Source organism: Rhamphochromis longiceps, linkage group LG10 (genome assembly GCF_057381845.1).
Source record: "Rhamphochromis longiceps isolate RC_006_pf linkage group LG10, R_longiceps_female_GT1.1, whole genome shotgun sequence".
NCBI classification, from domain to species: domain Eukaryota; kingdom Metazoa; phylum Chordata; class Actinopteri; order Cichliformes; family Cichlidae; genus Rhamphochromis; species Rhamphochromis longiceps.
The window spans coordinates 26,593,149-26,610,378 of NC_140566.1; the positions used below are offsets into that span (position 1 = coordinate 26,593,149).

General features: G+C 40.5%; 2 protein-coding genes across 8 annotated transcripts in view; one reads left to right on the forward strand and one right to left on the reverse strand.

Moving 5' to 3' along the window:
- The first annotated feature begins 1,085 nt into the window (after window positions 1–1,085).
- Window positions 1,086–13,785, forward strand: faxdc2 (fatty acid hydroxylase domain containing 2). The gene is made up of 9 exons (XM_085421138.1): window positions 1,086–1,237; window positions 2,241–2,284; window positions 3,895–3,992; window positions 4,513–4,616; window positions 5,814–5,935; window positions 8,570–8,775; window positions 9,205–9,310; window positions 11,449–11,615; window positions 12,758–13,785. The coding sequence occupies exons 1-9, from the start codon at window positions 1,213–1,215 to the stop codon at window positions 12,912–12,914; spliced, it is 1,029 nt and encodes a 342-aa protein (XP_085277264.1). The 5' UTR covers window positions 1,086–1,212; the 3' UTR covers window positions 12,915–13,785.
- Window positions 13,786–16,107: 2,322 nt separating this feature from the next.
- Window positions 16,108–17,230, reverse strand: part of larp1 (La ribonucleoprotein 1, translational regulator) — a 53,159-nt gene continuing 52,036 nt past the window's right edge. For all 7 annotated transcript variants that reach the window (XM_085421137.1, XM_085421136.1, XM_085421135.1 and 4 more), the window contains one exon: window positions 16,108–17,196. In XM_085421137.1, the coding sequence (XP_085277263.1) occupies window positions 16,972–17,196 (225 nt within the window). In that variant the 3' untranslated portion in view covers window positions 16,108–16,971. The remainder of the gene's footprint in view (window positions 17,197–17,230) is intronic.

Sequence of the window (17,230 nt, forward strand, 5' to 3'; positions counted from 1 at the left end):
GCAAATTATTATTGTTTTTGTTCTTGTTAATATTAATTTTTTAAGGGTTTAGGTCAAGTTCAGTTTTTTCCATTTTGGGGGGGATCTTACACATTTAGTTATTTTATTTCATTTTATTTTTTTGTTGAAAGCTAATTGCCAGCCTATTCATTAAAAGCTCTTTTTTTGGATCTTGGCTGCCTTTTGTTCTGTTCTCTGTTAAGATGATCTCACTGTTCAGGTTAAGGTTCAGGTCCGGGCTCTGGGGAGGCCAATCCATGACTGTTGGTGTCCCAGTGTGTGTTTTTCTATCTGGGTATGCTTTTACTCTACTGGACGTGTGTTTGGGATCACTGCAGACTATGGTGAAAATTGAAGCTGCTGACAGTCAGATGCCTTCCAGATGGTATTGCATGTTGTTTTCAAATCTGGGCTTCAGTGAACAGTAGATAGATCAAATGAAATTCCAGATGCATCTCTCAGGTCCTGTGGGCTTTGAGGTTTTCCTGTTTCTTAAGGACATGACTTTCAGATGCTGTTCGTTTGCTGTAAATAGTTTTTGGAGGCTTGCCATTTCTTTTTTTGTCCTCTATTCTTTGAGTTTCCTTGTTTTGAGGACACATCGCACACCATGCTGAAAAATGCATATTAGCGTTTCAGCTAATAATTGTTTGGGAACAACCTTGTGCAGAAATATATTTTTAGCTCGGTTAAACTGTGTTCTTTGGCATTTTTTGCACATTTAACTGAGGAAATGAGAATAAATGATGTGGTTTATGACAAGCTGCTAATAATAAAGTGCAATAAAGATAAATGATCCTGCAGTGAACAGTTATTATCATTAATGATTAATCTGGTGGTTGGTTTCTGTTTTTCTCGGCGAATCCAAATGAAAAACGATTTCCTAAAGACGACAATTTTATCGTGTTGAACAAAGTACGAAAATAAAATATCCAAGGACTCTGACAGCGGTATTCACTTAATGAGACAGCTATCTAATGCATTGGATCACAGCACTGACCGGACTCCGCTGTGGTTTCAACCTTCACCTGGATCTCACGTGGACCGCAGGAAAAAAAACACACCGAGCAGGAAGAAGTCTCGTTTTCCGGGCTTGGGTCAGCTGACCGGGAGTCAGCCAGTGAGAAGTCGCTGGCTGTTGTAAATAAACTGCTTCTTTCCAGAGCTGCTGAACAGCAGCGGCCGGTGCGGGACTGTGAGCAGCGGGCAGACATGTCGGTGGAGACAGCAGCCAGCGGTAAGTCACCGCAGACTTGAAGCGCTAACGTCAGGTCAGGTTTGATCAGCGTGAAAAAGCCATTACTAAAACTGGGCACAGCCGTCTTTTTCCTCACCTGTAGGCCCAGTGACGCATAAGCAAAGGCACCTGGTGCGTTCAGGTACACGCAGTTCAGCTCGCAATATATAAACTCTGTATTACACTCCTGTAAGGTGCACAGCTGAGCATCATCTCAGTTGTATTAACGATTTTTTTTTAATATTTCTTTTTAGGATTACATGCCTGTTAGTTTTAGTTGAATAATGGCGTTATAATAATAATATAGGTCACCATAATTTGCTCGTGATTTAAACTGTGATTAAAAAAAAAAAAGTCTGTGAATGATTGCTGTGAAAGTAATTATTAGTTGGATGGATGTTTGTGCTTTTACACCGTTACTGCAAAAAGAGATGGGCCGAGTGGATGTAGGGCAGCCTGATCCCCAAGAATTTCACTAAAAACGTCCACACTCTAATAATAGGATTATATTTAATCCTCCTGTGGTACAAATTTGCACATGCACTCGGATGATTACTCTACAATGGAAAGATACAAAGAAGTTTGAGACAAAAATGTAAATGTTTTTGAGAAATGACAACATTTCAAAGAGAAACTTAATCTCTCAAATGTAATCACAAAAATGTAATAAAAAAAATCTCCTGTTATCAAAGAGTCTTATTTTGAAGGACAGCTGGAGTTAGACCACTTTTCCAATAAACCTTTTCGCTCTGTAATTAGTTATTTTGAGATGGTACACTTCCTTAGGAGTTTTTGCTTCCAGAATCATAGTTTGATTTTTTCTTCATTTTAAAATGTGCTTCCCTGGCAATTACTGATAGATCATAGTTCCTTACAATAAGCGCCTTGAGGTATCTGTTGTTGTGATTTGGCACTATGTAAATAAAACTGAATTGAAATTGAATTAAATATTTGCTGTAGCATCTACATGTTTTAACTCTTGTATGTAATTTTGTGTTTGCAGGTGCGAGGGAAGCTGAGGAGAGCAGAGGAAGCAGCGGCCGACAGGTAAGAACAGATCGTCCTTGCAGCCAAACACCTTGCTGTTATCACCATTCAACTGAAAAGATTCACAAACGGACAAGGCGGCAACACAATACAGCGAGTCATCGACAACACAGGCACAACCCTCGATCCGTTATACATTACATGACTTTTTTTTCCCTCTTAGCTGTCCGATGTGAATTGCTGGATTACTGCTCATCTGTTTTTGGGGAGGTCGTTGTTATGTGTATGTTATGTAATGTAATTTTGCCAAACAACTGCAGATACTTTGATGCGTGCAAAGCTTCAAATGAAACCTGTCTCATGTTGCCCTACATATCTCTATATTCCCCCCCCGGGGGGGGGGGGGGGGCTGAAGCACACACAGAAGCTGATGTTTGGCAAATCCTTTTAAAAAAATCAAATCTGGATTTCTCACCTTCCCTGTGGGCTAAATACAAGTCAAATTTTAGCTTATTCTATTAGTTTTCTGCATACACTACTTGTTCGTGCATATTTTTCTAAATCACATCTTTAAAGGTTTAATTTTTATTTTTATAGCTGCAGCCTGATGTGTCTAATTAAGAATCTTTCCATCTGACTGCTGTTTTTAAACCGTGACTCCACCGAGACTTGCCCTCTTTGCTGTATGTTGTTGACAACAGGCTTGACCTGATAGGCACGTTCCTTTTTTTTTTTTTTTTTTAAATTTTTGAATCTATAGAGGCAGCAAACAGACAAAAGCAAATACTGGATTGTGTGTATGATCGTGAGAAAAGGAGTGTTTTGATCAGTGAAGCGGTAGAGACGGGTTTTGTTGTCACGTGGAGCAGAAAAGCAAAATGAGTGTAGCTCACAGGGAAACGATAGCTTAGTTACTCAGTTTTCAGAAAAAATATATGGGTAATAAATGTAGTAAGCAAAAATGTCACAATAAGTGCACAAGGAAGCATGGGTGTATTTGCATCTTCATGATCATGATTGCATCTCTGAAAACGACCAGCTGAGGCGTGAGACCAGCACGGCATTTGTGTGACATTGTTCTCTCTGTTGTCGTGGCTTGGATGAGGGCAGCTGAGGTGAAAAGCTAGCATTTTAGAGAGTCTAGTGAATGTGACATCAATCCTTGGGCTTACTTCCTGCTGAGTGAACTGATCCGCATTTCTCAGTGCAGATGCATTTTGTCAGAGTCATCGTGCACATTTTCTGTGTAAACAGCTATATTTAGACCTTTCTAAACAGGTGTAAAATAGTGTTATCCTTTAACTGAGATGCTCTTTATGATGATTGAAAATGCACTATAAATGTACTGTAATTGCCTAAGTAAAATACACAGAGAGAGTTTTCAGAGTCTGACTGTTTCCCCTCCTGCTGCTTTGCATTCTGGGTTATTAACTTCAGGCAGTTCCTGAAAACCCCACACTCAACAGGAGCCACTCAGATCCACAGTGTTCTCGTCCTCCTGGCGAGATAGAGGTTTCAGTAACAGTCTCGCTGTTGTTTTTGAGACATTTCTGTATCAGGAGAGGTTTCTGTGAGGAAATGCTAATATAGCGAAACATCATGAGATTGCATTCTCATCGCCGAAGCAACAGAGGGCTTCACACAACGCTGTTTCTTTTTCTGTCTCCCAGGAGGGCTCCGGAGGACTGTGGGACTCTGTGAAGAAAGCCGGGTTTGTCATTGGATCTGGGATCTTATTCTTGGCTGCGTTCGGGAACTCACTGACATGGTATGTCACATTTGCAAAACAACAGTTTGCCCTGACATAAACTGGAGGAGGGGCATTGCCAGGTTGTTACGTTATGCATAGTAGAAAGAGGCAGGCGCTACATGACAAGGAGTTGGACCCAACAGATGAGAACTGGATGGGAGGAGTGAGAGCAGGATGGTGCAGAGCCAGGACTGGATAGACGAGGACAGGACAGTACATGTTAGGCTGGTAAAGGGTGTAACGAGAACACAGCATTACATGAAATTACAAATTTCATCACCTGAAATTATGTAATGTGTACAAGTATTCAGATTGGAGTCTTTGCTGGACTAGTTGTAGCTGCAGTTGTTTGACACACTGTCCATCCCTGGGTGTTTTTATTGGTGGTTAGATTTTTGTTTGGAGGGGCTGCTGGAAAGGAGAGAGCATGCAAGCACAAGATGTGTAGACAAGTGTGTAACGAATAGTTTCCACAGAGGTTTGTTTAACACGTAGTCAGTTTTGTGAATTTAAAACTGAGCTGTAATTCCTCCTTCAGGCACCTTCAGAGATTCTGGGGAGCTTCGGGAGATTTTTGGCAGAACTTGTGGACCAAGTTGTACGTGGCATACGAGGGCCACGACGCTTCTTTGTTCTTCCTGGGTAAGAAATAAAACCAGAGTGCAACATTGCAAATGACTGTGGATTTGCAAGCACTGCAGACTGCTTTAAACATGCAAATAACTTAAATGACCTCCTTTTGTATCATATCATTTAGGTGGTTTCATCAATGCATAGATTTTTTCCCCTATATTTTGGACACATAAGGTCACATTAGCCAGCACAGAGGAAAAATCATGTTTGTGGAGCACTAAGAACACATTAGTTCAGATTTCTCACTTGCTGTCTCACAGCGAGCAGCTTTTGCACAATAGGTGGTTTACCTCATTCAGATGTTATCTAGAGTATGTAGGACATAGGATGTGTGCTAGGTAGGGTATGTATTTTCAGTTCAGTGTTTTCAGTCCACATAACATCACACTATAATAATAACATCACTATAATAACATTATCAACTATAATATAAGAATTGGGCGACCGTGGTTCAGGGGGTTGGGAAGCTCATCTTGTAACTGGAAGGTTGCCGGTTCGATCCCCTGCTCGTTGTGTCCTTGGGCAAGACACTTCACCTACTGGTGTTGCTCAGAGGTGATGCTAATAATGCGAAAAAAAAGTGATATGGCGGCCTCACTTCTGTCAGTCTGCCCCAGGGCAGCTGTGGCTACAACTGTAGCTTGTGAATGTGAGAGTGAATAGTTGAATTGTAAAGCGCTTTGAGGGTCTCGAAAAGCGCCATATAAATGCAATCCATTATTAATAATAAAAAGACCAGTTATCCAGAATATCAAAGAACTGGATTTGATATTAACTAAATACTATCAAAGCTAAAAACTCAACACACACCACGCATGAATTGATTCCCTTGTTAAGAAAGCTATCTGGACCTGGATTAGGGTGTAATGATATCATCAAGGGAATGTTTCCATTAATTTTAATTAATGAAAATAATAATCTCAGTGAATCATTCCAAAAATCTCCAGATCGAGTGATTAAGTTTTGGATCGACTCCAAAACTGAATCACTCCTCACCGGCTGGAGCAACACCTTTGGTGATATAATTTAATGCAAACAAACAAAAACAGCAGGTTGCACAGTGATGATGTCATTGTGGAAGATTTTGCCATGGATTTAACTTGAAATCTCCTCCTGATGTGTTTGGAGTTGTGCGTAAATGAACGCATAATGAAGGCCCCGGTTGAGTTAAAGGTTCTCTAATAGTTATCTTATTTATCTCCATAGGGACCATGCTTGTTCCCACTCTGGCCTTTTGGGGGTCAAATGCTCTCCTGCTGTGGGTGGACATCACTGGCACACCGTCCTTCATCACCCGCTACCGTATCCAGTTGGACAAGAACAACCCAGTAAGCTTTTTTATTTTTTATTTTGTTTTATCTGCACTGTTACTTGTTTTATTTTTTCATGCCATCTACATAAAATGTACAAGCTTATGATATGATCACATGATATCTTTTTTTTTTAAGTGAATATGAGATTTAAAAATGAAAACAATTACATTTTAATTTTGAGTCCTGCTATTGGGCATGCTGCTGTAGGCCGCTGCTCTACTTAAAGATCCACACCATGCGCGTGTGTGCAGATGTGGTTGATAACATCTGCAAACGATGGGGCTCTCCACATGCCCGTCTGACCAAAGTCCTCTAACTGTGTTTGATTAACAGATGTTGTCAGACACCGCAGAGATAAAGAGGGGCATTACTGATAACCAGGGGTTACTGTGAAAAGTGTCCTTGTTAGTGATTGTTTTTCCAGTGCACAAACTGGAGACTCACTTTACCCAAATGAAAAAGACTTCCAGTTTATTGTTTTCCCCCTATTTTCTCTCGTTTTCCCATCAGAGAGTGTGTTATCGCTTCAAAAATCCCTCCTCCTCTGATTTGCATGTACTCAGTGGAATTTGCTGCTGTTACAGCTTGACATATATTTCTGCGGCCCTTAAATTTTATATCTTTAATGATGAGGTAATCTGCGAAAAGCTGCTGTCACAGTGTTTCTCTGTGACTCCGAGCAGAAATACTGCAGGTCAATGATCGAGAATAGCTGTCTGAACTTGGGATCTACTGGTCATAAACAAACCAGGATGTGCTATAATGGAACAAGATTATAAAATTGGGTAAAAGTGCTTGTGTACTTTAAAAAGCAATATAACTGGTTAAGAATGATAAAATTATATGACTTTATCAAGTAATGTAACTGTTTATCTAAATTATCTGATCAATGTGTCAGAGCCCATGTGTAGTGATCACACATTTGCTTTAGAAACTGCTAAATAACAAGTGCATGTCACTGGTGAATGAGAAGAGCTGTAAATTTGAATGTATAGTCACACTATCTCTAAGTGTAGGAACATTTATTTATGTTAAAATTAGCATTTTGTGGAGCTATTTACACTAGATGATAAAAAAATCAATGTAATCTACTATAGGTAAACAGCTAATTCAGCATGATAGTTATCTTAAGGGACTTTATACTATAACGCAAACACCCTGTAGATTATAGGGAACCAATGTTTCCCTTGGCAACAGTGGGGAGAAAAAAAGGCCTTTCTAAATGGAAGAGAGCCACACTCGTGGAGCTATCTGCTGCAGCTGGTTCAAGTAAAGGGAAAAAGATGTCAAATAAAAGAACATTGAGAGAGAAAACAAAGAGCATTCGATAAAGAGTCTGCACAGAAACAAAGTCTGCTGTTCAGAGAGCGTGTGTGCGTGCATGTTATGGAAAACACACAGATGTACAAAAGGTCAGTGTAAGCTTCAGAGACACACTGTTCTCACACTCTGGAAAGTTCATTATGACATGGCATGAGTTTATAACTGGGTTCCAAAGGTTGGAGGTAAAAGGGTAAATTAGCTGATACAGATATCCACTCAAAGACCACTTTATTAGGTACATCTTGCTAGTACTGGGTTGGACCCCAACAGAAAGGCCTTAATTCATCATGACAACAATTCAACAAGGTGCTAGAAGCAGTCTGCAGAGATTTTGGTCCATGCTGACATGATTGCATCACTCATGCACATCCATGATGAAAATCTCATGTTCAATCACATATCCAAAGCTGCTTTATTGGATTTTTAAGATTATTATTAAGATCTGGTGTGGAGGCCATTTGTGATGTGTGTTATCTTGCCAAACGCAGCCATTGGAAGATTGGTACAGTGTGGCCATAAAGGGATGGGCATGGTTGGCAACACTACTCATCTTGCTGATTTGGTACCGAGGCACTCTAAACATGCTGAGAAAATGTCGTCTAGGGCTTTACACCACCACCACCAGCCTGAACCGTTGATACAAGGCGGGATGAATCCATGCTTTCATGCTGTTTACACTGAATTGTGACCCTTCCATCTGCACATTTCTGTAGAAATTCATACCAGGAAATGCTGCTTAATGGATATTTTCTCTTTTTCACACATTCTCTGGAAACCAGTAGATTGGCAGGTTTCAAAACACTTTATGCCTTATTCAAAGTCACTTCAGTCGCCTTTCTTCCTCTTTCTGAGAATGAACTTCTGCAGATCATCTGAACCATGGATAAATGTGTAAATGCACTGAGGCGCTTTCATGTGATTGGCTGATTAGATAAGTGCATTAATGTGGTTGGACGGGTGTACCTAACAGGGGATGTCAGATGAGTATAAAGACTTATTTATAACACACTCTGCAGCATAAACAGAAACAACAGTATGGAAAAGGATAAGACATGAAATAAGAATATATATCAAGTATTAAGTGAAGATGATTAAATATGCATGATAAAGATGCAAATAGAAAGAACTGGTCTGACCTTGTTATTGGTCGTCCTTTTAAAGAGAGAAGCTTTCAGTTTTTAATGTTTTCCTCTCTTTATGAAATAAAAAGTGTCTTTCAAATGAACGCAGTGTCATGCCATGTAAATTACATTTGTCAGTGGAAAGGGAAGCTTGGTAGTTTGAATAGTTTTGATACCTCTTTTGACCTCTTCATTTGTCTTCCAGGTGGATCCAGCTAAGCTGCGCCAAGCCTTGAAGTGTGTCCTCTTCAACCACGTGGTAATCTCCGGGGCCATGACTGTGGTTGTTTACTACCTGATGAGCTGGAGAGGAAACCCCTGTGGCCCCGAGCTGCCCACCTTTCACTGGGCCCTGATGGAGCTGGCCGCCTTCGCCATCTTGGAGGAGATTTTCTTCTACTATTCACACAGGTAAAGAACATTTATTTTTTACTTTAAACACCCATGACACATCAAAATGAAACATGCAATCAGTGGATCGTTGGCAGTAGATGACATTTCTTCCTCATTTCAGAGATGGAGGCGATTGTGATGTTAACACTACGCTGATCTGTGTTTCTTTCATGTGCGTGCAGTCACTCTGTTTTATAGTTATATACTGTTTTAATTCACCATGTTAGATTTTTAGCGACAGGACATGGACATTAGGTGCGATCCGTATAAACATTGTTTGTAGACTCACCCTACATAAAGCAATGCAGCCTGCAACATCGTCTATCAGCGTTAATCCGATTTTTCTTATGTGAGCTCAGAGCCTTTGCCAGCGCACAGTACAAACCTTGACGCAGGATAGGGTGCAGTCGTTTTATGCGTTCATTTTGTTTGTTTGATTTTCCTCAGGCTGTTCCACCACCCCAGCCTCTACAAGCATTACCACAAACAGCACCACGATTGGACCGCTCCCATCGGTATTGTCTCCATCTACGCTCATCCTCTGGAGCACGTGGTGAGCCTTCCTCTTTCTCCTACTCAACAAAAAGAAATGAACCGTTTCCCCTGTGAGTGTCAAAGCAGCTGGAACTATCTCACGTAAACAAAACAGATTCTTATTTATACCTTTAGGAATCTGGTCAGACCTGATCCTGAAAGAACTCTCTGCACTCTTAGCACAGTTAGAGCTGAGCGGATTAGTCCCTGAAGCAGAGGTGTGGACTCGAGTCACATGACTTGGACTCGAGTCAGACTCGAGTCATTAATTTTATGACTTTAGACTTGACTTGAAAAAATGTTCTAAGACTTGTGACTTGACTTGGACTTTTACACCAATGACTTGGGACTTGAATTGGACTTGAACCGGTTTACTTGAAAAGACTTGATATTTCACCCCAAATATAAAATTTAACATGCATATTATATAGAGATTGAAAATGTGACGTCATTCACGGGTAGAACCGCAAAGGATTCTGGGAACTCGTGGCAAGAGGTACTAGCGCACGCAGGCTTTCAATTAAAATCAGTTATACAGCGATAAAAAGAAACACAAAAAATGTCAAGAAGCTGTTGTATTATTAACTGCAATAGCCGGTCGCATGACAGCCACGGGAAGCCGACGGGTAAAGAGATCGGTTGTTATCGGATTACGACGTTGAAGAGAAATTGTTCGAGCCATGTTTCCGAAGTAACAAAGACGCGACGGATGGCCTGGATTGCAGCCATTCAAAGATCAAATATAACGTCCCAGAACACTCCAGCTCACAGGTTAGTCTGCTCCAAGCATTTACACGAAGGTCAGTGTTTTTTAGTAGTTAATACGTCATTTTCATAACATAATTGGTGATATAGGTTACAAGCAAGTCTGGCGCTGAACAGAAATTGTCGCGCTATGCTCCTTTATTTATTGTGCATAAATAGTGAATTGTCCTGACACAATATTGCGTTTCGCTTCTGTTACCATGGTACATTGACAAAAACATATACTTTTATTCACAGTATAAAACAGGTTTTTTGTATCACTAATTGCCCAGTACGATTACAGCATACAGTATTATTGTCACTGCTACATTTCTGTGATGGGTACCAGAAATTATTTCCACTACTAATTAATTACCGTTGAGCTCAAAGGTCCTATTAATAAACGGTTAAGGAATGTGTATTTATGACGACAATTTGTGAGACTGGTAAACTTATGATATGTACGATGGTCTTTCTTTCTACACGGTGCATTTCAAGGTCCTGTACCCATCCGTCGGTAAACTGTACCTGGGCTTGTTGCAGTGACCTGAAGTTACTAAACTTCATGAGTGTATGCACTCACTCCAAGAACCGTATGATTATAAATATGCATATAAATATGCTAAGATGAGATAGCTGACTTCATCTAACTAGCAAATGTTGTCCAGGCTACGTTGGTGATACAGTTTTTTTTAATGTGTATGATATTTTTGTCATGCGATTTTAAAGCTGGTCCTACAACCGCATCCAAGAATAACATGCAGCGTATCTCAGAACTGTCGGTGAAAATTATTCTTGGAGCTAGGTTTAATTGAGCTGCATTTTATAGAGGTGCAATTTCACAATTTGTGTATATTTTCTAAGTTCACTATTTTGTCATGTGTTGAGAAAAACAGATTTAAAAATTACATGGTCTAATATTTACATTTAGCATAACTGCAACATTCTTTTTTCTTTTTTCTTTTTTTTTTAAAGACTCGAAAGGACTTGAAATTCAAAGTTTCAGACTTGTGACTTGACTCGGACTTTTACACCAGTGACTTGAGACTCGACTCTGACTTGCCTGACATTACTTGAGACTTGACTTGAGGATAAAGACTTGAGACTTACTTGAGACTTGCAAAACAATGACTTGGTCCCATCTCTGCCCTGAAGTATCCCTGCTGGCTCAGTGATTGCCACTGTAGTTGATATTTGTGTTAAACAGCAAAAATGGATCAAACGTGCAGATACAGATCACACGTGTACATTTGCTGTAAATCACAGAGACTATTTCATCTTTAAATATGCAAGAGAAGAATAAAAGAAAGAAAGAAGAATTGATAATTCACACCTCAAACTCTCGCAGCACTTTACTTCTGCTAAGGGTAAGTGTGTTTCTGTTAAACGTACTGGATTGTTCTCTGCTGTTAGATCTCCAACTTATTGCCGGTGGTAAGCGGGCCGGTTCTTCTGGGCTCCCACGTATCCACCACCTCCATGTGGTACTGCGTAGCTCTGGTCAGCACCACCATCTCCCACTGCGGATACCACCTTCCTTTCCTGCCTTCTCCTGAGTTCCATGACTTCCACCACCTCAGGTGAGTTTACCTGTCCTGTCTTACAGAGGTCCTGTTCTGTTGTTTTGAAGGTGATATCTTAGAAATGCTGCTTAAAAGTTTCTTTAACTGGTGCAAATGTTCAGTTGGACTCAAACAGGATGTCACACAAAAGTCTGCTGGAGAGAAATAATGATGACTTTGCAAATCCGAAAGGTCAAAGTTCACAGTAACTCGACCGGATGGGAAGGCGGTGATGCTGGTACAGTTATCTTGTTTAGATAAGACCCGTGAAGGCACACAGAACCTTCACGTGTGCAAAGACTCGGGTGAAGCTACTCCAAAAACTTTTACCTCGACGAGATGAAGCTGATAAATGTATAACTTTGAAAAGGCAATGTTATGTACTGCACTTTGTACACAGTGTTACTCATACAGGAGAAAGTAATTATGTACAGTCTGGGAAGTCTTTCCATGTGGCTTAATATGGCATAAGCAAGACACCAGATTAAGTAAAAAATATAGTATCTTGGTGTTTATGCTTGTATGACTGTGTGACTCTGAAATGATTTTTAATAGTTAGTGGGACAGCACTGTAGGAATAATCCACTATCATTGGACAATTAAATCAATGAAAATGTCCCATCAAGAGGAAGACTGAGTTGGGGAAGATGCCAAATTACAGGAAAATGCACAAGAGTATTTGTTGTGGCATGCACTCTATAGCTGTAATATTGTAAGCAGAGATAATATAATAATACAGAGAATTCCCCAACAATCAGCTGAAACCCTAAGAGCAAGCACCTGGCGACAGTGGGAGCTAGAAACTCCGTTTTAACAGGAAGAAACGTCCTGCAGGACCAGGCGATGACCGGAGGAAGAAATGTTACTGCGTTTCCCCACATTTATAAATTCTATGCAAATGTGAGTTTGCTTCACAAAGCAGAATGTAAAAGCTTCAAATTAGTATCTGAGTTTTCACTTTGATACACAACAGCACTCATTGTGCAGTGCAGTGAGGATGACAAACTGAAGTCCACTATTATTCAGCTTTTTATAAGTTTCCTGTAGTTGAGTTGTTTAAAACTTAAATCTGAATTTGAAAATTATTATTATTGGGGCAATTGTTTCTAATTCTGCTTGGTGGATAACTAACAGTTGCCCTCACTTGTCTCGGTTTTCAGGTTCAATCAGTGTTTTGGCGTTTTCGGCATCCTGGACAGGCTCCACAGCACAGACAGCAAGTTCCGTCAGACCAAACAGTACGAGCGCCACACTCTGCTCACCAGCTTCACCCCGCTGAACGAGAGCATCCCTGACACACAAAAGAAGGGCCAGTGAGGACTGCAACGGTCGAATCTTATGCGGGGATATGTAATTCCCAATCGATCTTAAAAACGTTGATTTTTTTTTTTTTATATTTTGAATCTTCAGTCAAGTTTGACTGTCAAAGTTTGCCGAGCCTCTGCAGTCACCCACCTGACTTTTATGTGCTAGTGTGTGGTCATTGCACTATAACATACAGATGTGATTTTACTTTTAAGCTCTGTTACCTGTTAATTTTTAACAATAAAAAAAAAAAAAGAGAAGTCAGGATGGAAACAAGCTTTTCCTTTTTCTTGTCCGTTGTCTTGACATTTGCTTCATTTCACATCTTTGAGTTTAGTCTGAATTACAGTCATCGGTGACTTAAGCTACAGCACATTTGAAGTCTTTCTGTGATTAACGGGGTGAAAACAGGAGTGGACCGCACTCTGCAGTCTCACTATTTGCTGGCACTCGTTCTGAATGCATTTTTACTTGTACCCAACTGTTAAACCGTTTGAGGAAACCACTACAATTACTTGGTTTGGACAACAAATGCTCCCTCGATGGATGTAAAAGAGGCGATATTATCACCGCAAGAGCATGCAAGACAAATGTGAATGTTCCTGTTTGATGTATCTTATTGCAGTTTTAAATGCAATCGTTAATTTCTAATGAATTCTTTAACTTTTTGTAAGTTTAGTAAAAGCACTTTCACCCATTCAGACTCTTCTGTTGCGTTCACTGACCACTGGGACAGACGAGAATCTGTATTCTTTGGCAAATGACAAGCAATTCCTTTGCACTTTGCATATCTGTGGCACTTATACTTTCAGAATATCAATGTCTTTTTGGATTACCAAAAAAGTGATTAATACAAATGTAACAAATGTTCTGATAGAACTGTTTAATATTAAAGTATTAAAAAAAAAAGCATGTGGTCTTTCTGTGGGTTTCATAGACAATAGGAATGATCACATGACACCTGGTGTTTGAGGTTTTTTTTGTGCGTTTTGTGGGTTTTTTTCTTTATTAAAGGAAAAGCATAATTACTACAAATTACAAATAACACTAATAGCGAATCACGTCAGCCTACAAAGCAGATATTATGAATATTAAATGTTATAATACAAGATCTCATTCAAGTATTTTACATTTTTCCATTTTATATATTTTTTTGTTCCTTTTTTCCTCGTTTTCATCTTTTTTTTCCTCATGACAAGCCTAGGATACTGTAATGTAATGAACTATTGATGTTCATATACAGTTATTTCTTATTCATATGGCTTTATGGAATTTTGTCCTCCCAGTCTCCAGCCATCATAACCAGCCATATTCCTCTGAGCGACATCACATCTTGCTCAGTTTCCTCTCTTCCTTCCATACGTCCATCTTTTATCCCGCACAGCTGGGAACTCTGACCAGCTGAACAGGCAGCGCCCCCTAGAGTTTATATGGACAGCAGCAGTTCAATGCCGATAGAGATGGATGAAAACTCCCAAAGCACCTGAATCCCCTCAAATGTCCCGAGACGAGTGATGATCACATCAAAGGCTTTGCCGGCTTTGGGAAATGAGTTTTCATTTCTGAATTATTTCATAGCTCATTTTTTTCCTCCTCTCCAGTAAACACTTTGATGTTTCAACTGAAACTGATCCAAATCTCCCTGAAGATAAAAGATTAAAGGGGAGGGTGGGCAAAAAATAAAATAAAAAGCAAGTACAGCTTCACTTTGCATTTAAATACAACTCTAAATTTAAGAGGAAGAAACTGAACAACATAACACTGACAGGACAATGTGACATCCACCTCTGGGCCCCCCCCCCCCCCAAAAAAAAGAAAGACAGGCACAGGTGTCTGATGCAGTTTCAAACTGAAGTTATGACTGGAGCAAACATTAGCTACAAGCACTCAGTAGGTCAGCAGGAAACACTTCTTCCCACATGTCTATTTGCACATGTGCATTTTTTTTTTTTATAATTTCTTTTAACTAGAATTTGATGAACTTCTGGTTGAGTTCAAACCCAAAAATCAAAGAATTTTCTTCAGTTTTTTTAGACTTTGCATACATTCTAATTGTAGAAAAACTGAAGGCTGCATAAAAGAGTAATATTAGAGATGTTTCTCTCATCTTCACTAAAAAGAAAATATCAAATCAACTGATTTCAACATGAAACACTAGAAGCTTACACATTATTTTTCGTTTTAAACATTGAAGACCCGTTGACGCCCTGATGTCAACTTTCCCTTTTGCGATGTGAGCTACGTTCCCATTTCTGTTTTTATATCAGCCCGACACAGAGCGCTCCTCCAGCATTACAACACTACAAACACTGCAAATTGAAATTAAAATGCATTAAAGATAAATCATGAGACCATTAAAAAAAAAAAAAAAGTTAGAGTACGTACACATGTAAGGCAAATATATATCTGTACTATAGACAATAAAACAAGAGGTGGGGAGCTGTTATCTTTTCTGTTCATCTCTCAAATTTCACATTTACACTCGTGGAGGAAGAGTCGCTCTTCTGCTTGATATCATCAGATTTAATAGTCCTGTACGAAGAGTGACGACTCAACAGGTTGTGAACAAACAATCCAGTCCACAGTGAGGCAAGACGTCGAGCGGTGCGTTTTCTACTGAGCGTGCCCACGCTGCTACATCAGTACCTGCCTGTCCGTGTTTTTGCCTGCACCTTACGTTTGGATCCGTGTGAGAACCAGGAAGCGGTGGCGGGCAGCTCGCTGAACGTCTTAGCATCGTTAGTGTCTCCACCCAAAGCACCTGCGTCACAGGACGACGGTCCTCTTTGTAACCATCGCCTCTTCAAGTAATCCAGATTGTAATGATTTCCAGTCCTGTAGCGTCACTGATGATCAACTGATGGATGGATGGATGGATGGACAAACGGATGGATGCAGCTCATCTGACGGGAAGGTGGAGGACGACAGAAAGTCAACCCCAACTCTCCATCACGTTTAAGTGTTTTATTTTATTTTTTTCGCGAGGGGTGGGGCGCTGACAAACTTTCACCAGGTTGACGTGTTTCAGCACAAAAAGCCACAACTTGCAATCACAGCGATGAATTACAGGACTTGTAACAGACCAAATGACACTTGGAAGACAGATGAAAGGGGACTGAGGGGGATGGAAAATAAATTTGGCAGAGAGCACCAACTAGTGGCCTCAGCTGGAAATGGTGGTGAGATATATGGGTGACTGATGCTGTACAATCGACAATAAGGTGGCGGGCACAACTTAGAAGCAGTAAAACCATTAAAATAAGGCAACTTTCAATGATCTTGTCCATAGCAAGGGGTTGATGCAAGTCTCTCTCTTTTTTTTTTTTTCTTTTTTTTTTAATCATTTGCTTCCTTAAATATTTTCCCCCTCCAATGTGCAGCCATAAGGTAAATTATTTTTTTCATATATTAGCCCTTTGAAAACTCTCAGGGCGCTGCGGATGAAAAAGTTAGTTGCTCGGTTCTAACCACTTTGGTCCGACTGGATGTCAAAGAGCAGTACGGCCTCCAGCGGGCCGTTACTGGGGCTTGTTTTTGCGTTTTTTTTAGATGCTCAGTCTTGTTCAAACTATTTCCACATCTCAAATTCCACTTCGTGCTGAAGAAATAGTCATCATTAATCTGAGATTTGGATGAGGGATCAAAGATCTTTCAACCAGCAGGACAGTGACGATCAAAGAGGGTCCCAGAGACAGGGAGGGAGGGGCCAAAAACAAGGAGGGAAGAAAAAAAAATTTTTTTTTCCAGAATGTTAAACCTAAACCATCCGGCGAAGGTCTGCACAAGTGTTTTGCAATGGATGGGTTTGTCGACCCATCCATTGCTTGCCTCATTAAGACAAAAAGTTCAGAAACCTTAGCAGTGATCAATAAACCGAGGCATATTATTTATTGTCTCTCTTATTTATCAAACCTTTCACAGGCGCAAAAACAAGGGGAAAAAAAAGAAAAAAGATATCACATGCTTGAAATGAAGCGCTGGATGCCCCTCCCCCTCCTGTGGCGCAGAGAGAACCGGCGACTTGCAGACTTGGTTAATTTAGTCTGTGTGGGCCAGTGTGTTTGTGGAGTTACTTCAGTGTTTTGGCATTTGATGCGGGATCAGCAGTGGGAGCCGGGGCTTTGTGGCTGGTAGGTTTGGCATCATCCTTGGCTGTGGGAACCTGGGTGGTGGTGGCGTGGGTGGGGCCTGAGCTGGCCTGACTGTGGGGACGGCTGGAGGGCTGAGAGGGGTGCCGGCGGCGACCATCCCCACTGGACGAGTGTCTTCGGCGACTTCCTTCCTCCATAGGCGGCTAGAAGCAGAAATAATCGTGTTAGATAACACGC

Excerpts from the sequence above, each read along its gene's own strand:
- faxdc2 (XM_085421138.1), top strand. The coding sequence starts at position 1,213 with ATGTCGGTGGAGACAGCAGCCAGCG. Across the intron at positions 3,993-4,512 it reads TTCGGGAACTCACTGACATG|GCACCTTCAGAGATTCTGGG; the intron begins GTATGTCACATT and ends TTCCTCCTTCAG. Across the intron at positions 5,936-8,569 it reads AGTTGGACAAGAACAACCCA|GTGGATCCAGCTAAGCTGCG; the intron begins GTAAGCTTTTTT and ends TTTGTCTTCCAG.